A 22,719-nucleotide genomic window follows, 5' to 3' on the forward strand; every position below is an offset into this window, starting at 1 on the left:
TCATCCATCTCACCCACTTCATCTATTAATTCTTGCATTTTCCCATCGATCACGCCACCCAGTGTCTTCTCAGAGCTATCATCATGAAATTCGCTACCGAAGATCTCAGCATCCAACCAGGCGGTCTGCCGACACCCAAGTGTGGGTATGATACAGCCCAGAAGCCCTGCGCTACATTCCTACCCACACCGGTCTCAGAGAAGAGTAGCCGCGGTGTGCTATCCGTACTAGACCCTAACAAGATCTCCTGGGTGTCACCAGCATTGACAGTATCGACTACGTCGTCTCCAGCAGGGTTCAACGACATGTGGGATGTACCCGAGACGCCCACCAAGCGGACGACCAGCGCTTCTCCACGAAGTATCCTGGCGCCTTTCACACCTGCAACACCCCCTGATTCTTCTAAAAAGCTGCTTTTCACCCCAATTCCCAAGCCTTTTTTCGGCGTTGCAGTGACTCCAGCGATTCCGCAGCCCTTCTTCCAGGAAAAACAGACAGCGGCACAGGATGACCCTTTTCAACCGAAGTTGTTCCGAGGCGTCACCTTGGTGCTTGAAGAGAGTACGTCGAGACATCTTGGAGCTGATAGCGATCACACCTGACTAACACATCACAGTCTCCAAGGCAAGCGTCGCAGCTGCTACCGTCAAATACAACAGTAACCCCACGTTCGTGTTCACGCAGAATACCAGTATCAGTACACGAACACGTTCCAAAACAGCCTCCACCACACCAACCGCTTCAGCTATACATACCGCTATTCGTGAAGAGACAACCATCGTTACATCTCCCCAAGGTCGCATCCATCCGCCTTTGGACAGCAAGTTCTCGAAGCTACTAGAACAACTCGTCCCACACGACCTTCACGCAAGACTGGCCAGCGCTCCGGGCTACTGCCCCGCGTCCCTCGTAACAAGCCTATCTACACGATGCAGTTCCATGGCAAAGCCTAGGGGGTCGGTTATCGACGCTATTAGCGCAGTGAAGAATATCTCGAAGTGTAACAGACAAGAGGACTACTGCGGTATGCTTCGCAATATCGAGGCGATCTTGCAGTCAGTCATGTGCATCAGGCATCAACATGCGGCGTTGAGACAACTCAAGGCTGGATCCAGGCTATCGCAACTGCGAAGCAAGCTTGAAGGCACGACACGCATGACGGCACTGGACCATTCCACTCTTAAGCAATGGGTCAGCACGATCAGTGACCTAGACGCTTCCAACGATCAAGCTGCTCGAACTAACATCATTGCGACAAAATCTAAGCCACTCACACAGCCCAAGCGAGAATTGAAGCCCATGTCCAAGTTGCCAACGGTTGAGACAATCGCTCGCTTCTCCCCCTCCTCAGGCTTCAGAACTTATGAACCAAAGAAGACCAGGGGGCTCTCCGTTTTTTCGGCTCTTTACGAGAAGGCCGCCTCTCCATTGGGTACCAAAGATCTGACTCCGGGTTACGTTTACCTCTTCTGGGAAGGCCTTCTTTGGCATGGTGAAGATCGGGCACACCAAGAATTTAGCCAAGCGACTCAAGAGTTGGAATTCGAAGTGCAAGCACCAGCACGACTATCACTCCAGTGTGGAGAGTCAGGTGGTGATGCCGCATGTTCACCGCGTCGAGCAGCTCATACACACTGAGCTGAAGGGGTGTAGACTGCGAAGGCAATGTGAAGGCTGCGGTAAGCTGCACAAAGAATGGTTTGAAGCCAGTCAAGCGCATGTAGTCAAGGTTATGAAGAAGTGGCGGGAGTGGATTCTGCAGGAGCCTTATGTGCAGGACGAAGAGTCGGGGGAGTGGGTCCTCAAGCCTGAGATGTTTGCTTCTCTCGAGCGGATGTGTGAGCCTCTACCCCAGGATGCGGCTACCTACACGCCCAGGAGGAAGAGTGCAGGCATGCAACGCGGCTCACAGAAGAGGAAGAGCCCACGGCGAACAATGTAAGAGCAATTCTTGGCGGTAGCTGGTCACTGCAAAATGAGGTGAAGGCGGGAAAAGCAGCGTCACCGCGAGTTCGCTCTCACCTTGAGCACGTTTGCGAATCCGAAGCCCCGCTAGTGTAGTATATAGGATCGGTCTGCAATCCAACTCTCCTTCCGTTTTGTTCTCACACATCGCTTGATATCATTGTCACCACTTCGCCCGTCGCATCAACATGGTCGCACACAGTATCTTCGAAGCAGCGAAGCTCGTCCGAGCTCGCCACGCGCCCGCGACCGCCGCCTCGCAAGGCGAAGCCTCCGATCGAACCGACACCGGAAAAGTCACCAAGACCATCGTGCGGAACCGCGGCCGTGTCGCCGGCAACTACGAGAAGACAAGAAGCAGCTACGGCAGTTTCCAGCCGAACAGCATCTACTGGGCAAGCGAAGCCGATTGGCTGAAGCCATTCCTTGGTACCTCGCCGCCGCTCAAGGGCACGATGATGCTGAGCTTGTTCTTGAAGCCTGCCGCCAAGATCGTCTACATCTTGAAGCACGAGCTCACTGATGATGACGCCATCGCTCTGCTCGCTGGTTGCGGTATCAGCGATAAGTCGTCCGATGAGTTTGCTCGCGCTAGGAAGCGGTTGAGAGACTATCAGTCGGAGTTCCAGGGCGAGGTCATGAACGACTTCATCTATCCCAGGGTAGCCATGGTCATTTGCGAGTGGAAGGAGCAGGCTGCGAATGCTGACAAGGCTGTCGAAGACCTCACTCCGGCTCAACTCGAAGCTCTTTGGCAGGGCGACTTCGACAAGGACCCGGAACGTATGGCGGCCGCGATGTGGGGAGACGTCGGCAAGTCGATCCTTTGGGACAAGCTCTACAATCTCGGATTCGGTACCGCAGAAGTCAAGATCAAGTTACAGGCTGCGAGAGACATGTTCCGTGACAAGTACGTGTTCGCTTGCGAGCAGACGCTCAAGATGCGTTACTGCAATCCTTCTACGCTCGAAGACGACGACGAGGCGCTTTCCTGGATGACTCCGGCTGTAAGTTCCAAGCACATCATTATTATGACTTCGGTATACTAACAGCAATAGCAACGTTGCTATGCCAAATGGCGCGGCTTCCGCCACGACGAGCGCTTCACCGATACCATCGTGGGCTATGCGAGCCTTCCGGTACACGGTGGACCCCCGAATGATCGGAGGAAGCAGTCAAGTGCTATTGCAGTCCCGAAAATGAATGAGCACGACGCAGAGTTCATGGCCGCACTCTTAAACAGCGATTATGAAGGGGAAGGCGAGGAGGACGACGAGGAAGTTGACATTTTTGCCGATTGAACTTACCCTTGGCGCGATATCAGTATTAGACTTGGGGACTACGGCGGTGTTTTGGAGGACAACTAGATAGTTGTTGCCTAGTTATGGCAGATACGGAAGAGCTGTGGGCGCACTTGCCCCCGCTGCCGAATGTACTTCCTCCCAGCTTATGACCGTGTTCTTACCATGTTGATGTTGAATGTAACGTCCTTCCCTCACACCACCTTCTATCGCACCACCGACACGTTCTGGCCGATGTCAACCAACGGACATCTTACCAAGAGACGACGTGGATATTGCAGCCCATCGTTACCTCACCACACGCGTACCATTTTACCGCCTCCGTCAAACACCACCCAGGTGTTTTACTTCGGGTACGTACTATCGAAGGTACCTGTGTTAGTGTCCCTTCTTGTTAACGTCGCTGATATAGATACACAACGGCGACCCCCTCCGCAAGGTTCGGTTGCGCCATGACATGAGCATCGGAGACTTCAAGCTTGCGATAGCGCAATGGAGTTTCTCGAAGTCGTAAGAAGACCAAGAGGCCAACGTCGTCGCCATCGCCGCCAAATTGATCGACATGTTCTTTCAGGCAGCGACAAGTTCTTGATCTCCCACCGTATGACCGGAGATTGCATACATGGTACGGTAGCAACTCTCGGAAGTGTTTGCCTCTGACATCGCACCAGATTGACCACGCCCCGTCATTTCCCAACACAGCACCCCTTTTCCCCTTGCAGAACGCATCGTACCAAGATTCGATACAACACTACAAAAATGCCCGCATCATCCCCAACCAAGCGCGTCGCGTCATCGAAGACGCAACCAGAGGGCTCTGGGAAAAGGCCCAAGGACGAAGACTATCCGTCCCCGGACATTTTCCCAGTCGAGAACGACCCAAACAATGAGCCATGGAAGAACAAATATAATGCACCAGTGATACGGACTGACGCAACTATCGCGGACTTCAAAGCCGCTATAGCGGAATTGTATTTCCGTGCGTCATCCCGAGACCAAGCGGACGCAGCAGTCACTTGCGCCTACGCACGCATGTTCACCAGTGAACCTCGTCCAGATTCAACAACTCGTGACGATTTCCTATTATCGCACATTCTATTTTTCCGACTTCTGCAAAACTTGCATTTCTTTGGGTATTTATCACAATCAAGGATCATTCTAATTATGCCAATATTAACCTGCCTGTTATAGTTGCGCGAAGTTTATCCATCGTCCCTTTCACTACTACTATGGAGTCCGCTACTGTCCGCATCGATATCAAGAACATAAAGCAACGCTTTGTCTCCCTCGAAAAGCCGGGGAAACGGTCCTCCACGTCGCCGCAACATCCGAAAACTCGATAGTCAAACTGCCAAGTTGGCTACAGATTCCGTTCGTGAAGATAGTCCCCGATCTCAACATGAGATACACCTAGGTACACCCGAGGATACCGCTCCCAACTCTGATCGCATCCGTCTGAGTGATACGATCACCGACCAGAGGGGAGTAGAATCCGAGTTTGGAACTTTGGGCGTCATTATGATCGATCCAACAGAATTTGGCGATAAAACCCTCTTTGGAGAATACAATAGCGCCACCAAGACCGAGATTCAACAACGTGCGGCTGTTGTAACCTCTCCGCATCCCCATATGATGCGGAAGGACGTTCCGCTGCGTCATCGTATACGGTAAGAGGTTCTAAAAGACGGAAGCAATGGCGTCTAGTCTACCCTCTACAGCTCGTCGTTTCGGTATTTCGCCAAAGGTGTCGTTGAAAAACCCTGGTTGCCATGAGCCCTATTCCATCGGAGTGGAGTGGAGATCTTGAAGTTGGACGCAAACGACGCGAACACCTTTTGCGCAGCAACCCCACGTATCCAAAGACCACGCGCACACCACACAGACATGTCAGCCCCCACCGACACCGAGCGTCGACACAAAGCCATGAAGCGCATGGGCTATCTCTACGTGCACAAGGACGCACCTCATTCGAGGAAACATGGAACACCCTGGAGCCTACATAGACGTTGGGCCATCTACTTTGCGTGTTTTCAATTTGATGTAGGCTTTAGGCCTACTCGACCTTTCCTTCGGCTGAGTGGATGAACTTTTCAGCGATACAACAATGGGGAAGTTCAACGATATCCGATGGCGCTTCCCATCCTATAAACACAAGCCACAACCAGAACGACCTACCATGGAAAATTCTGTAAAGATCCCATTGGGGTTACATATTGGATCGCCGCATGAGAGCATTCTGGAAAACACAAGTATGTTCTTGTGTCTAGACGCATACTTTCTGGAGGCGCGTCTGCTGGGGCTCCGCTTGGAGTTTGCCTCTGAGGAGGACGAGGAGTCAGAGGAGTCAGAGGACGACATGTGAGAAGCGGTGGGCAGAAAGAACATCACGAGTACGATGTATAGTTCTGAAGTAGATATTTGCATACACTAGCACAGTATCAGGATGCTTGTAGTTGCCAAGCCGAGATTCATTGCGTTCCTTGTCGAAATATCGGTTCCTGAATTCTCAGTGTTCTCAGTAAGGTTGGATCAGGGTGCTTTCGTGACCTATCGTCTCAACGGCCTCGGTCCCATTCTTAGACCGCCTCTCTGGCTCCTTGCCATTGCCGGATGTGCTGCTCGTGGCTTGGTCGGATGCGCTGCTTGTGTCCCGGCCGGATGCCTTCGCCTTGCCCTTGCCCTCGATTGATCTTGGCGGCCTTCTTCTCATCCTTGCTGTTGAGGCCAAAGATGCGATTGCGGTTGCGATCTTTGGTCTTGGTGACCTTGCTGGTGGTGACCGAGTTGGAGGACGGCGCGGTGCTTGAGTCGACTTGTGGCTCGCACGGCGTCATGGACGGTCGGGGCAGTGGCGTGGATGATCGAGTCTTTCATTTTGGGGTTGAAAGTGTTGCGATGGGTGTCCTGTATGTGGTCGTTGCGGTTTGAGGGTGTTGTCGCGCGTTCCGAAGTGACAAGAAGATTATGAGACCTTGAAACAGAAATGTAATGTCATCTTCAAAGGCCCGGATTCCAGTTCAATCGTGAGATAGTAGCAGCCATGTAGTCGGCAGCCCCTATCATGAACTCTCCATCACCAGTTCGCTGATTCGATGTCGTCGTCCTGCTATTGCCCTGCTTCACTCTGGTATCCAACCGTCCAGAGAACTTTTTTCGACCATCATGATTTCGTGGAGCCACTCTGGCAGCACCGGAATTCTATCGTCATCCGTGTAGTGCGCCGAGAATATGTACTTCGTCCCGAAGGCAGTGCCCATACCTGGAAATCCCAGCGCGGCAATGACAATTTGAATTGCCGTCAACAGGGCGCAATGTAAGTGCCATTTCCGACTAGTCTCGTTGGCCCAAGGTCCGGTGCTGATGTCATAGAAGTATGCTTCGGCACGGTCGAAGTGCTCGGCGGGCAGCTCCCTCCATTCTTTGAACTTCCAGATGGCGCAGAGTTCTTTGATCTGGGCTTACGATGGTGATTTAGGCGTCGGACGCGGGGGTGGTGGGTAGCGAATTCGGCGCCCGCGAGTACCGTCCGCTCGGATGTGGTGTGTTGGTCGAGGAGGCGTAAAGCCAGTGCTGGTTTGCGATGGAGTCGACATAGTGGTTCTTTGTCGAAGCGACACAAGAAAAGGTGGGTGTTCAATTTTGGTTGATAAGTTGATCTGAAGTGCTGTTGTAATCCGCGAGTTTCAATTTTGCATGGGGCTCGCTATATATACACGAAAATCTGCTGGGTGGATGGTCTCCATGGTCGGGTATGATTCTAGCGCGTCACGCTACCCTGGTTGTGCTATGACGCATAGAGATAACGAGCCAGTCACAACTTTTGCGATCCCAACGAGATCCATATCTGAAGACCCTCCCATATCAAAGTCGTCGAAAGAAAGACAAGCACGAGGGGCGCCGTCCATCGCAACTTTGACTCGCGCACACGGCATGCGTTGCATGCGAGAGGAATGCGCCGGGGTTTGTTGGTCGATGCGGCCGTGTCCGCGGCTGACCCTGATCCGCCGTGGCCATAGTGGTGATGAGGGAGACGACATAGTAGGGAGCGTCTGGACATGCCGCTTTATGATGCACAGACGGGATATCACGTGTCCGGTTATTCCCGTCCGGGGCGTGGTAGCATTTCCCTAGTGCCAGGTAACCCGGGGTAAACGCGGCACGCCATCCCGTCACGCCTCGAGCCAACGGGGCTACCACGCATCACGACACCTCCCAAGTGATGAGTTCCTCGATACACTCAGCGGCCTACCTACTGCATCCTTGCATCGCCCGTCCGTCGCTCTCCACCTGGGCATAATCGTGCGTCACCGTTGCGCTAAAGTCATAGCACAAACACCATCCTGACCACCATGGCCAGAAACATGAACAGCGACTTTCAGGTCGCCATTGTAGGTATGAATATCTGCACACTAACCCATCATCTATCCCATTTCACTAACAGGGCCATCCAGGCGCGGGCATTGGTGGCCTCGCCCTGGCCATGGCGTTGCACAAGAAATGTGTTCCCTTCACCCTGTATGAGGACGCCAAGGAGTTTTCAGCTGTAGGGTATGTTCTCATCACCATGCCCCTCACCTAGGCTTCCTTTGCTTACTTGACCAAAGTGCTGGTATCGGCTTTGCGCCAAACGGGATGCGAGCTATGGATCTGATTGAGCCTGGATTCCGTCCCTTGTACGAGAGGATTTGCGTGGGGAATAAGGGTACTGACAAACAAGATGTCTTTTTTGAGGGCATGCTTCTTAGTGAGGGGTTGGGTATGGACCTCTTTTTTGCCACACCACTTCTCGCTGTGCCTATTGCTAACCTGCTATTGCAGGCAGAGACCAAGCATGGTACGGCAAGTCGGCGTGGGGCCATCCTGATTTTGAACGCAAATCTGTATGTGCTCTAACTCATCGCCGTCAACACGAGTATTGCTAATTGGTACTAGGCGCATCGCAAGACGCTGCTTGACATCATGACCAGCTTTATACCACGACAAAACGTCAAGTTTAACAAGCGCCTCGTCAACATCGAACAGCTGCCATCCAAACTTGTCCTTACTTTTGCCGATGGCGAAGTCGCAGAAGCGAGCATTCTTGCTGGCGCTGACGGCATCAAGAGCATAGTCCGCGAGCATGTCCTGAAGCCGCAATTTCCAGACCAAGTAGCGCCAGTCTACGCCGATGCGTATTGCTACCGTGCTGTCATCCCAATGGCTGATGCCGAAGCTATTCTAGGAGATTTGACCGACGTTGCCAAATTCTACTTTGGCCATAAGCGCTGCGCAGTAACGTACCGTATATCAGAGGGAAAGGTAAGTCATAAACCATGCCCAAGACTACAGAAATGTTCCCGTACTTATCGCTACTTCTTGCAGGAGTTCAACTACCTTTTGTGTGTCACAGATGAGCAAGGCTGGGACCCGAAAAAAGCTGTGACAGAGAAAGTCTCACATGAAGCCATGATGGCCGATTTCGAGGGCCCAGGCGTCGACGACCGCTTCCGCAAACTTTTGGCCAAGGCAAATCCAATCCGATGGGGCTTCTTCCACCACTTGAAGACTTCGACATATTACCGAGGCCGTGTGGCTCTTCTGGGCGATAGCGCACATGCGTCATTGCCATTTCAGGCAGCGGGCGCTGCTCAAGGCGTCGAGGACGCTTTGGTCCTTTCGAATATATTGGCAGAGCTTGTCAAATCATCGACACAAGAAGCAAACACCGAAGCAAACATCGTTGCTGGTCTCAGCGCGTACGACTCGGTGCGAAGGCCACGCGCGCAGAAGCAACTGCAGCAGGCAGCTGAGGTTGCCCGTATGCTCTTCTTCCAACACGAAGAAGCAGGGGACGACATGAGCAAGATCTTGCCCCGTCTTCAGCAGGGTCGATTTGACTGGCTCTGGTTTCACGACGTGCAGGGTGACGTAGACAAAGCCTTGTCGAGAATGCAAAAGCGGGAGTAGCCGCGTCAAACCCGCTTGTTCCGCAATGCGCTAGCCCGATAAGAAGCCTAGCAGTAAGTGCGGGGCAACACGGGTAACACTGACAGCTGGTAATAGGCGTGCTGGACTCTGCGACTAGAATCTACACACAGGGCGCATCTCCCGCTTCTGATTTTGAGATTGATTAGATAACAGGCGCCTGAATTGACTACTGGCATCCTACTCTAACCTAAGCCAACACTCGCCATCCTCGGTCGTTCTACAGCCCTCTACAATATGCCAGACACTTTAGTGCAGAATTAGGCGCTAAGAGGTAAAGTTACAAATATAAACCTGCGTAGCTAAAATCTAGAAGCTAATCTAACCTTAGGTTAGTATTCTTATATAAGTACTAGAGTTAAAAAGTCTATTAAAAATAGAGTTTATAAATATATACCTCTTTTTATAATATATAGTACTAAAGTAGATTTAAAAGTACTATATATAAAAGTAAAGTTATAGTAATAGTATATAAAGAAGAGTAAGTATTAATAGACTTTTCTTTTTATATATTTAAAGAAAGTAAGCGCTCTTTAGCTTTCTCTTATTAAGTATAAATACTTACGTAATGTATATTATTATATATAAAATTTCTTAGAGCTATAAATAAAATAAAAGTTAGTAGATCTACTAGAAATTATACTATAGATCTTAAAAATACTAAGTATTAAGCCTTAAATAATACTTAATATATTAGTTTTTATTTTCTTTATATATTAACTATATAACTTTTATTATACTATAGCTATTATACTCTCTAAGTATACTAATAGCTATAGTTTTAACTTAACTATAAAAATAATACTTTAAAAGTAAATATTAAAAGGCTATTATAATCTTAGAAGATATAAGAGAAAGTTTATAAGCTTACGCTATACTAAGTATATAACTACTTTAGTTTTTATAGTATAGTTACTACGCATATACCTTTATTTAGCGTAGTATAGACTATAAATATTAATACTATTCTTTTAGTATTTCTAAAAGCTACTATAAAAAAGTATAGAGAACTTTATATATATATAAAAAAGAGTAAACTCTACTATAAAGCTTTTAAGGTATTAAAGTATAACACTACTAATATTTAGAGTAGTAGAGATTAGAACTACTAAGAAATAAGTATAAAGTATCTAAAATTATAATAGCTATTTAGTATAGACTAAAAAAAGTATATATACTAGATAGTAACTATAGTATAAAATCTACTAAGGTATTATAGTAATAGAGTAGAAAATAAAAAGGTTATAAGAGCTATATATTTCTATATATTCTATTTAGAATAATTAAAAGAAACTAGATCTTAAGAAGAAATAGGCTATATATAAAGCTACTATAGATTAGCTATAGTAGTACTTTAAATCTTTATATATTTAGTTAGAGAATATTAGATTTTATATAGATAAAGTTATAGATATCTAAGTATAGATACTAGAAGAACTAAGAGCTTAGAATAGAGAGCTAGATAAATATTAGAAAGAAGAAGAAGAAGAGCTAAGCGTACTAGAGAGATAGAATAAAAAAGAAGTAGTAGTAGAAGAAAGAGAATAAGAGAATAGAGCTCTACTTATATAACTTTATTTTTTATATTATATTTAGTTTAGTAGATATAAAGAGTTACTTAGAAAAAATAAAATTTTAATTAAAAGGTTTAGAAATATACGTTCTTACTCTTACTTCTAGAGTTTAGCTTAGTCTATCTAGCGTTATACTTAGTGTATAGAGTAGCTACCTAAATATAGCTCTTAGACTTTTCTAGTATACGCCTTTACTACTATAGCTTATTACGCTTCTTTTAGCTCTTTAAAGGTATAATCTTAGTAGAAATAAAAGTTTAGAGCTTAATATTCTTATTACTATATTTATAGTCTAATTAATATTTACTATATAGAATATAAAATAAAACTTATTCTCTATATATATATCTTAACTATTATTCTTCTTTCTAAAGTTACTAGTATAAGACTAAGATTGTCTAAGAAATATTAAGCGCGTTCTAATAGCTATTTATAATAATATTCTTAGTTTTAATAAGATATTTACTCTAAATAGCTATTTTTTATATAGACTTTTTCTTTCTATAACTTAAGAGATACGTAAAATAGTAGTAGAGTAAGAAGTATTATAATTATTATACTTATAAGCGTAAAGTCTTCTACTAGATATAAAGCTAAGTCTAAAAAGTAAAATAGTTAGTATAGAGTAAGAAAGAAGCTAGAAAAGAGATAGTAAAGCTTATAAAGTATAAGGTTTTAAAATAAAAAGTAGTAAGTAGATAGTAAAATATAATATATAAAATAAAAATTAGAAGCTAACTTTATACTATTTAAAGTAGCTACTAAAAAAGTAAGAGAGAAAGCTTATAGATTTAGAAGTTATAGCTAAAAGTAAAAATATTATAATAAACTCTAATATAAAGAAGAAAAATATAATTAGAATTAATAAGCTTTAAAATAAAAAACTAGAGAAAAGGCTAAAGAGAACTTATAAATTCTAGCTAGTCTACTAGTTACTATAAAGTAGTAGTACTTTAGAACTAGGTAAAATTTCTATAGTAAGTAGAAAAGTAGATAACTAGTTAGTATATAGTACTATAAGATAGAATCTTATAATAAATAAAGCTATAATAGTAGAACCTAGATATTATAAAAGTAGTTAAAGTAGTAGATTAGATAAACTTTAAATATCTAGTATAGACTATATTTATATACTACGTAACTACTTTTATATTTACTTACACTTCTTTTATACTTACTATATATAACTAGAATTTAGTTTTAGTATTATATATTAGCTATAGATATATTATTATAATAATGTAGACTTATAAAGATAGGTAGTAGTACGCTCTTCTTTATTATTAAAAGTAATAAGTTTTATTTTCTATTATCTATAGTAATTAAATAGCTATACCTATTAATAATAAGAAGGCGCTCTAGAAATACTATATAATATAACTTACTATATTAAAATTAAAGCGCCTAAATATTATCTTCTAGAATTAGAGAAGTAGTAGTTTATATTTTCTAAAGGTTTTAGAACTAATATACTCTACCTAGCTATCTACCTTTTTAAGCTCTATTTATTTATTCTCTATATTTTATAAGAATTAATATTAGAAAAACTAGAAAAAATAAGTATTAGTTAGTATATACTATAAAAAACCTCTTCTTTATACACTATATCTCTAATATAGATACCTTATAGAGGTAGCTATATAGAAGAAGCTCTTTATCTTTAGTACTATTAGAGCTATTATTACTTATAGCAAGGCGCTATAGTACTAAGAGTTAGTAGCTAGAATATTAGAGATAATAAGATATAGCTTATAGACTATAATATTTTATAGCTATAATAGTAAGAGTAAGTATTACTATTACTCTAAAAGTAAGACCTAGTTAATATAAGTAGGCGTTACAAAAGCTATAGGTTCTTAGAATTACTAAAGCTTTTCTTCTATTATCTTAGAGTTTTTAGATCTTTTTCTCTAACGTAATTACTAGTAGATATATTTTATAGTAGCCTTTAGAGCTAGTAAAGCTACTCTTAAATAGCTAACTATTCTACTTTTTATACTTTTTAATTTCTAGAGCTTTTACTATAGTTACGTAAGTTTACTAGGTTAATAAGGTAGAAGCCTATTATATACTAACTAGTACTACCTAGTCTTTATCTAGTGTAGTACTATTACCTCTATCTCTATTAATAGCTCTATTAAGTATAGATAGTAAGAGTAAGTATAATAAAAAGTAATAGAGGCTCTAAGATTATTACTACTAGACTCTATTATTTCTACGTAGCTTATATAGTATAGAATTAATAGAAACCTTATATAGTAGCTTAGAGTTTATAAAAGCTAGCTTATTATCTAGAATATTATAGATATTTTAAATTCTATTAGTAGTAATCTTAGAAATAGTAGGCTTATTTTATTACTTCTAGAACTTTCTACTAACTTCTTACGCGCGTAGTTTAAGTAGCTTTTTATTTTTTTTTAATTAGAGAGCTATTACTAGTAACAAAATATATTAAAAAGAAAAGTAAAAGACTATATAAAGAAGAGTAGAGATTATAATAGATATAGAGTATTATATCTATATTTATAATACGTTAGTTATAATATAGAGTATATAGAGAATTTTAGAGTTATAAAATAGAAAGACGTAGTAGAACTATATAGTTTATAGTAATAGGCCTAAAGAGCGCTAATCTATATATAACGTAATATTACTAGACCTAAAAAGAAATTTATTAGTATTTATAAGAATTTTATTATAAAATCTATAATCTAATAACTACGCTAAAGCTTATATTTATAGCTTCTTCTATATATATAATATAAGCTATTTTTATTAGAGAAGAGATAGAGGTAGTTTACCTAGCTATACGCTTACTTATTAAAAACGCTAATTATATACTAAATAATTATTTCTATATTAAATTTCTTACTCTAACCTCTTTATTAAATAAGTGTAATAATATTTTATATCTTATTTATTATATACTACTATACAGCTTTTTATTAAAAGAAGTAGCTACTATATAGCTAAACCTCTTTACTAATATTATATAAGTTATAGTAGAAGTTTTAGAGAAAGATTATATAGCTTTATAGAGTATTAGTATATAAAAGCTTAGTATTTCTAGTAAATAGTACTAGCTTCTTCTATTATCTATCTATAAGCTTTAGTTAGTTAGATATAGTAAATAGTATAAATAGGTATTTTTTCTTAATTCTAGAGGTAGTAAGCTACTCTACTAATAGAGTAGGTATATTAATCTATAGCCTCTTCTAGTTAAAATATAAAATAAAGAGCTTAACGCCTATATACCTCTATAAGTATTATATAGAAATCTTAGTATTTATAAAGACTTACCTCTAGCTTATATAGTTTTATAGAAGCTTAGCGTAAGTTTAATCTAATTTAATTTATAATTCTACTAGTAGATATATTACACTTAAATATATAGCACTTTATCTAGGCGTAATAGATAATAAAATATAACTATATATATAAGCGTTATTATAAGTTACTAGTAGTATCTACTCTAAAGTCTTTCTCTAGATTTATTAAAAGAACTTTAGTTAATTCTAGCTTTATACTCTACGCCTATATTATATTAGTATAACTACTTAAGCGCTTTTTTAGTAATAGCTTTCTAAATAGATAATAGTATACTCTTACGCGCTTAGAGTAGTTAGTATATAAAATATTACTATTTTAGTATTATAAAGCTTTAATATACCTTTTAGCGTTTAAGAGACTATATATATAGCTAGATAGAGTTTAAGTTATATAGATTTTCTAACTAAGAGCTATTAATATTTTAGATATATGTAGTATTAGACTAGCTAAGCTTATAAACGTAGTAGTACGTAGTAGTAGCTTATATAGTAGAGATAGTAGACTACCTAAAAGGTTAGCTCTTCTTATAGAGTATATTATCTACTTTATTAATACTACTATTATACGCTAAAACCTCTATATCTATTAAGAAACTATAGAGTTTCTTTCTATAGCTAAAGTAGATCTAAAGATATAGAATCTATAGAGTATACTTATAGAGCTTACTAATATCTTAATACTTAGGTAGGTAATACTACTTTATAAAAGCCTTTAGTTTTATAATTTAACTATAAACTTATTAAAACTAAAGAGTCTAGGTAAGAAGAGTATTATATATAAGGTATAGCTTTTATAAGTATATAGCGTATAGACTTTTTTTATATTCTTCTAAACGCTAGTAAAGAGCGTAGTTTATTAATTACTTATTATTTCTAGGTTTTTACTAGGTTTAGCTCTAATATTCTTAATAACCTAATCTTATTTAGCTATCTTCTTAGTAACCTTAAAGTTAGTGCTATCTAAAATATTACCTCTATTAGCGCTAAAGCTATAGATAATAGTCTAAATAAGATTATAAAAGTATTAAGCTATAGTTATAATTTTTAGTATCTTAGAGCTTTTAGAAAGTAATACTAGTATAATATATTATAAGTATTAGTAGAGTAGCGTAGGTAGAAGCTATAGACCTAAGAGCCTACTTTCTATTAACTCTAGACTCTAACCTTCTTATTATAGTGCTACTATTTCTAGTCTTTTATTTAGTAATTCTTATTATTACTAGCTAATTAATATTAAGTACTAGGTATGCCTAGCTAGACTAAGCTCTTAGTAGCTCTTAGAGTCTACACTAACGTTTTAATATAAAATATAGCTATAGACTATTAGCTATAGACTAGATTTTAGCTAGTCTTAGCTACTTTAGTACTATTAATAGATATCGCGTTTAGAATTCTTATATAAAATAAGATATTCTCTTTATTTTAACTATATATTTACTTACGCTTATAACTATAGCTAGTAGATAATAAGCCTATAGAAGATAGTAACTACTACTTTATATAGTAGTAGCGCTGCTAATAGATATAGCCTAAAATATAGAAAATACTAATATTAGTGCTAATATAAGAGAAATATATAGAGCTATAGTAGAATTTATAGCCTATAGCTACCTTATAAGATAAGATCTTATAACTTACGTATTTATATATAAAAGCTTTCTATAAAAACACTAGAATTATATTATAATACTAATATTTACGTAAGGCGCCTAGCTAGATAGAATATATACTACTATATACTAGAAGAGCTTATAACTACTAATTCTCTCTATATATATTTATATTATATAAATTTATTAAGATAATTTTAGTAAGCTAGTAGTAAGAAGTTAATAGATAAATATTCTAGTATTTATAAGAGTATTATACCTAAACTTAATAATAATAGAAAGTTAATACTACTACTATAAAGAGTAGATCTACCTTAGTAGCTACTTACTTTCTATATAGAACTATACTAGTATATTACACTCTTTATAGCTCTCTACTACTAGTTACACTAAAGAGCTAGAGTAGATCTACTACTAATAGGTTTTACGCTAAATAACTAGTAATATATTAGTAATACTAAGTATATTACTATAGATGCTTAGAGCGTAATACTAGAACTTTAAATATTTTTAAGGCGCTTCTATAACAGCTCTAAGCGCTGCGCTATTATAGTAAGTAGTTAGCGTATTATAGTAGTGCCTAGTATAGTACTATATCTAAGAGAATAGAAGATTTATAGTAATAATATTAAAACTCTTATATATAACTAGAACTTTAGCTTAGCTTTACTACTATAGATTAATAGAATAAATATTCTAATTAGCTATTAGCCTTAGATTTATAAGAGCTTTACTAAAGAAGATTCTAACTTCTAGATAATATACTTAAAGTACTAGAGTAAGTAAAACGTATATAACTTCTAGAGAAACTAATATAATTACACTAATATATAAAAAGACTATAGTTATTATATAGAAGATATATTATTCTTCTAATAGCTTCTAGCTAGAATACTATAGAATAGTTAAGCGTAGCAAAAAGATAAAGACTTAGAAGTAGTTACTTTAGAAGAAGATTATAGAGAAAGCTTATAAAGAATAATAATAGATTAATAAATTAGTAGTAGTAGAAGTATACGCTTTACTAAAAAATAGATTTATAAATATATTCTTATATAGAGAGAATAGAAATAAGAAAGTACTAATAACTAGAGATGTAGATATTACTATAAAATAGCGCAGTATCTATAACTAGCTAGACTTTAGTAATAGTAATAAAGATAATAAGTATCTAGAGAAATAACTCTATTAATTACGTATACTATTATTTTTATACTTTAAAGTATTAAAGTAGTATAAGAAAATAAAATATATAGATAGCTAGTGCTTTACGTAAGAATAATAATATAAGTTATAAATAAGATACTTATTAAATATAAGCTTATACTATAGAATATATAGTATAACTAGCTATTATATTCTCTTTCTATTATTATAAGTAGACGTATAGTTTTTTATAATTAACTTATAATATAAAGTTACTTTAAAAAATTATAGTGTTACTATAATTACTAGAAAATCTCTATAATTTATAAAATATATAGTTAAAAGAGTAGTAAAACTAATAATTAAACTTTTAGAGTAGTAATAGCTATAATACTACTAATATAGTTATTTTATATTTATACGTAGTTACTAAAAATTTTTTACGCCTTTAGCGTAGGTATTTCTAAGCTTTTTAGTATAAGACCTTAGTTACTTACGCTCTTTCTATAAAACGCGTATTTCTTTTTATAAAAAACTTTACTCTTTTCTAAAGTTAGTAATTATACTAATTATTTTATACTTTCTATATATACTAAGAAATTAAGAGCTTTTAAAAAGTAAAGTTTTAACCTAACTAATTAATACTATTAAAATTACTAAGTGTAAAATAGCTAAATTACGTATAAGTAGTATAGAGCCTTTAGTAGTAATATAAAACTAGCCTATATTAAAAGGCTAGAGATAAAGTTAGCTATATAAGAGTAGAAATTTTATAATATTATATAAGAAAGATTATAATTAATAGAAATTAAGATATATTATATTATAGAAGAGTAATCTATTAACTATTTTATATAACTTAGTATTCTAACCTTAAATATATATATCTTATTATCTAACCTTCTACTATAGTATTATACGTATAATAGTAACTAGATCTTCTAGAAAGTGTATAATAGCGTATAAGTATAACGTATATACTAGTCTAAACCTCTATTAACTTTTAGGTCTTATAGGTCTTTATAGAATAACTTTTCTTTTTTACTAGTATCTTCTCTATATTAGCGTTATTACTATCTAGCTCTATAGAGTACTTCTTAGAGGCCTAAGCTAACTTTACTCTTAATACCTTTACTACTTTTCTATTTACTTATAGTATTAGGTAGTTATTAATATTAATAGTAGAAGCTAGAAATAATTAGTAAAAGTTCTATCTAAAGATTAGAAAAGATAAGAGTACGTACTAAGATAACTTTCTAAAGTATTACGCGTATTAATCTAGCTCTATAGCGCTTTTATCTAGATATTACTAATATTTAGCGCCTATAGAATAGAATCTATTAGCTATATTTTTTATATATTCTAAGGTTTTACTACTAGAAAGTCTAATATACCTTCTTAACTATAAATTTACTAAAGTATATCTTAAATATAGTAAGAATTATAAGCGCATACTTACTAAAGAACTAGGTTAACTTAATTAGCTTATTATTATAGTAGTAGAGTTTAGCTATCTTCTAGATATTCTATTAGCAAAGCTAGAGAATAACTAGTATTTAGAGTAGTATACTATATAGAGCTCTTACTTTATATAGATAGCTTTAAAAAAAGTAGTAGTAAAGAGATAGCTATAAGAGTAGACTATATATAGCTTAGTGCTATTAGAAGTATTCTTTTTAAAGAGTATAAACTAATATTATTAGTAGAAGTAGTAGAATTTCTAAGATCTCTAGAAAAAATAAGCTATACGTATACTACCTATTTTCTTATAGAATAGATATTATAAAGTCTTTCTATTATAGTTATAAAATATAATTCTACGTAGTAGTATAGTTAGTAAAGTCTAAATATAGATACTAGAAAGACTAAGATTTTAGAATAGAGAGCTAAAGAAATATTAGAAAAAAGAAAAAGTAGAGCTAAGTATGCTAGAAGAATAGAATAGAAGAGAAGTAATAGTAGAAGAAAGAGAATAAAAAAATAAAGCTCTACTTATATAACTTTATTCTCTATACTATATTTTATCTAGTAGATATTAGTAGTTACTAAAAAAGAATAAAATTTTAAATTAGAGGTCTAGAAATATATATTCTTACTCTTTTCTTTAGATTATAGCTTAGTCTATTAATTCTTAAATAAGGTATAAAGAAATCTAACTTTAGCGTAGCTTTTTATTTTATACTACTCTCTCTTATACTAATATAGCTTATTACGCTTCTTTACTTTTTTATAAGAAGTTTATAGAATAATCTTAGAAGAGATAGAGAATAGAAATAAGATATTACTTTTATTACTATAGTTATCTATTAGATTAACAAAGTCTTTAGAAATAGAGTAGTTATATTTATTATTACTATTAATACGCTTAAGTGCTTCTTTATCTTCTTACGTAACCTTAATATTACTAGTCTTAATAGTATTTAAAACGCTCTTACTAGTTTTAAGCGTAGTATTATTATTTTTACTAAGATTATTTATAGTAGTATTAGTACTATTACTACTTAAGCTAAACGCGCTTAAAATCTTAATAGCTAGAGTAGTAGCTAGTTAGATAGTAAAATAGTTTATAATATAGCTATAGATCTTAGTAGAGGTTCTACTAAAAGTAAAGCTAAGTCTAGAAAGTAAAGTAGTTAGTATAAAGTAAGAAAGAGGCTAAAAAAGAAAAAGTAAAGCTTATAAAGTATAAAGTTTAAAGTAAAAAGTAAGTAAATAAGTAGTAAAATATAGTATATAAACTAAAAATTAGAAGCTAACTTTACGCTACTTAAAGTAGCTACTAAGAAAGTAAAAAAGAAAGCTTATAAATTTAAAAGTTATAGCTAAAAGTAGAAATATTATACTAAACTTTAAGATAAAGAATAAAAATATAATTAAAATTAATAAGCTTTAAAATAAAAGACTAAAGAAAAAGTAAAAGAGAACTTATAAATTATTACTAGCTTATTAACTACTAAATTATAGTAGTATAAGTAAAGAGGTAGAGAATTAAAAAGTAGACTTTAAAGTAGAAAGTTAGTATAGATATAGCTTATTTAGATAAAATCTTATAACTTATAAAGCTAGTATAGTTAATATAAAACTAGTTTTAAGCTATAAAAGTAAAGTAGTAGATATAAAAAAAATAAAATAAATAGTAGAGAGTCTTATTATACGCAAATTTAATTAACTTAGCTAAAGCTATAGTTATAAGTAGTAGTTATTATAATAGTTATAATTATCTAAAAAACTACTTTTTCTAAGTAAGTAGCCTAAGCTTTACTAGTACATAAATTAAGCTAATAAGCGATAATTAGTAAATACAAGAATTTTGCCGCGCGCAGTAAAACTTTACCCTTCATCTCTAAGCCGTCTCGTCTGACGCAGCTCCCACTAGGTGACTCGCAGCCACGCTACAGCACTTCCGAACTACAAGCATACTTCCAGCGCATCCGTCTCCCCCAGAAATATCTAGACACGCCCATACTATCAGACAAAACGCTAGCCACAACCAAACAGCACGGCCTCCCCTTCCTGCAAGCCCTAATCCGACACCACACCAGCCACATCCCCTTCGAGAACCTCGAGCTCCATTACTCCACCCACAAAACCATCACACTCAACCCACAAGCCCTATACACCAAGATAGTAACCCAGCGCCGCGGCGGCCGCTGCATGGAAAACAACACCTTCTTCGGCACCGTTCTGCGCTCTCTGGGCTACGCCGTGCGCAACTGTGGCGGCCGCGTGTCGCGCGCCATGAGCCCTTACCCCGAGGTGCGTCGGCAGCAAGCGTCCACATACGATGGCTGGAACCACATGTTGAATCTGGCAAGATTCGATGACGGGGGCTGGTACGTCGCAGATGTTGGCATGGGGGCCATGGGACCCAATCTGGTGTATCCGCTGCAAGATGGCTTCGAAACGACGAGTATAGCTCCAAGGCTTATTCGTGTCCAGCGACGTGCTATTGCGGAGTCGTATGGAAGGCACTCGAATGAGATGTGGTGTTATGACGTTTGCTATAATCCGGGGAGTGAGGAGGATGAGGGTGAGGGAGAGAGGAAATGGACGCCGGTGTATTGCTTTACGGAGACGGAGTTTTTGCCGCAGGATTACGAGATCATGTCGTGGTTTACGTCTACGAATCCGAGTTCTTTCTTTACGAGATATGTCACTAGTACGAAGATGCTCATGGACGATGCTGGAGAGAGGATCGTGGGTAGTGTGACGCTTTTTGAAGGCGGGGTTAAACAGAGTATTGGGCTTGACCGCGAGATTGTACGGGATTGTGCGACGGAGGAGGAGCGGATTGCTGCTTTGAAAGAGATCTTCGATATAGAGCTGACGGAAGAGCAGAGGAAGGGAATTCCGGTGGAACTGAGACTGGGTTAGATTAATCGGTGCAATAGCTCTTTTCCTTCTATTAGCCTCTCTAGATTCTCTGCTGTCTCTTCATACCAAGTCGTCAGAGTACCTTCTTCCACATAACCCATATGTGGCGTGAGTAACACCCTGCTCTTGCCTTTGACGTCCCAGTCTTCGCTACGCCATGGGCTGTCGGCAGGGAGAGGCTCGATGTCAAATACGTCGAGCGCGGCCCCACGAATGCGCCCATGTCGCAGCGTGTCCAGCAGCGCAGCTTCATCGACAAGCGGGCCTCGCGAAGTATTGATCAGGAGGCCGGTTGGTTTCATCGAGCCCAACTCCTGTGCGCCGATGATACCGCGTGAGCGTTCGCTGAGGACGTAGTGCAAGCTTACTACATCGGAGGATGTGAAGAGCTGTTCTTTGGTGACGACTTTGAATGTCTTCTCGTTCGCATCGGTCATGCCACCACCTGTCACAGGTAGGCCGCACTCTTCAGCCAGTTTGTCGGCCTTCTCTTGCGTCAAGTTCGCACTCCAGCACACGACTTTCATACCGAAAGCCAGAACGCCAACTCTTGCGACATGTGCGCCGATCCGTCCTAGGCCAACTAAGCCCAGTGTTTTGCCCTGTAGACCCATTGCGAGCTCAGTCTGCCATCCAGCCGGCACACCCTTGCCCTTAACCACAGCATCGTCCGCAGCTACGTTCCGCGCAAGCCCCAGTATAAGCGCCCAAGCATGCTGTGTCGTCGGATGCCCACCCCCCTGTTTGACCGGCAGCGACCGCGGAGACGTGCCACTACCCTTCCCATCTGTCCTGCCCTTGCCAGGCGCCGCGCACACCGCAATACCCATATCCTTCATTGTATCCAGATCCCAACTCTGAAAGTTGCCACCCGTCGCAAATATAACCTTGAGATTTGGCAGTTGGCGCAGTAATTCGCCGGGGAAAGGAGTGCGCTCGCGCATAGTGGAAAGAGCGGAGAAGGGTTTAAGGCGGTCGACGAGGGCTTTGCGGTCGGCATCGGATGTTTTCGGGTGCGCGTACGACGGTAGGGTGTCGGTGAATACGGTTGTCTCGACTTTCGAAGGGTCGATGTGGGCGAAGTGATGGGCTGCTATGTTATGGTAGTCGTCGAGGACGGCGAGCTTGATGGGGAGGGAAGCCATGGTGCGTCTAGACAAGTGTGAAGAAGATGGGTTCAAGAATTGAAGATGGCGGGGTGGAGAGAGACGTTGGAGGAGCATGGCGCTGTGGTTATATCATGCATTACCTCGTACCGCAGGTAGCTATCTCGGCACTTGGATCGGAATGAACTGAGGGGTTCATTGGTACCTGACTGGAGTGATACTGTTTGATGAGATCCATCGGAAAAGTTTGCGTGAAGCCGCTGGTTTGTCAGCTATATCAGATAGTGATTGTTTCCATTGCGCGACTGATAGACGCGGCTCCATTGTGATGCTTGGAAGTCGGAAATGGT

The 22,719-nt window shown here is 38.8% G+C and overlaps 4 protein-coding genes across 4 annotated transcripts; 2 read left to right on the forward strand and 2 right to left on the reverse strand.

Annotated features, from left to right (window-relative positions):
- Positions 1-83: 83 nt before the first annotated feature.
- Positions 84-3,266, forward strand: J4E88_010823 (uncharacterized protein; the record flags this gene model as incomplete). Its single annotated transcript, XM_049404413.1, has 5 exons — positions 84-561; positions 617-1,535; positions 1,579-1,938; positions 2,168-2,972; positions 3,024-3,266. 5 exons carry the CDS (start codon positions 84-86, stop codon positions 3,264-3,266), a joined length of 2,805 nt encoding a protein of 934 aa, XP_049249844.1.
- Positions 3,267-5,842: 2,576 nt separating this feature from the next.
- J4E88_010824 (uncharacterized protein) lies at positions 5,843-6,100 on the reverse strand (the record flags this gene model as incomplete). Its single annotated transcript, XM_049404414.1, has 2 exons — positions 5,843-6,068; positions 6,093-6,100. 2 exons carry the CDS (start codon positions 6,098-6,100, stop codon positions 5,843-5,845), a joined length of 234 nt encoding a protein of 77 aa, XP_049249845.1.
- A 1,515-nt stretch (positions 6,101-7,615) lies between these two features.
- J4E88_010825 (uncharacterized protein) lies at positions 7,616-9,212 on the forward strand (the record flags this gene model as incomplete). The annotated part of the gene is made up of 5 exons (XM_049404415.1): positions 7,616-7,658; positions 7,718-7,814; positions 8,089-8,146; positions 8,199-8,564; positions 8,628-9,212. 5 exons carry the CDS (start codon positions 7,616-7,618, stop codon positions 9,210-9,212), a joined length of 1,149 nt encoding a protein of 382 aa, XP_049249846.1.
- A 12,047-nt stretch (positions 9,213-21,259) lies between these two features.
- Positions 21,260-22,408, reverse strand: J4E88_010826 (uncharacterized protein; the record flags this gene model as incomplete). Its single annotated transcript, XM_049404416.1, has 1 exon — positions 21,260-22,408. One exon carries the CDS (start codon positions 22,406-22,408, stop codon positions 21,260-21,262), a length of 1,149 nt encoding a protein of 382 aa, XP_049249847.1.
- Between the last annotated feature and the right edge of the window lie 311 nt (positions 22,409-22,719).

This window comes from Alternaria novae-zelandiae (genome assembly GCF_023758075.1).
Source record: "Alternaria novae-zelandiae strain BMP 2774 chromosome Unknown scaffold_41, whole genome shotgun sequence".
Classification (NCBI taxonomy): domain Eukaryota; kingdom Fungi; phylum Ascomycota; class Dothideomycetes; order Pleosporales; family Pleosporaceae; genus Alternaria; species Alternaria novae-zelandiae.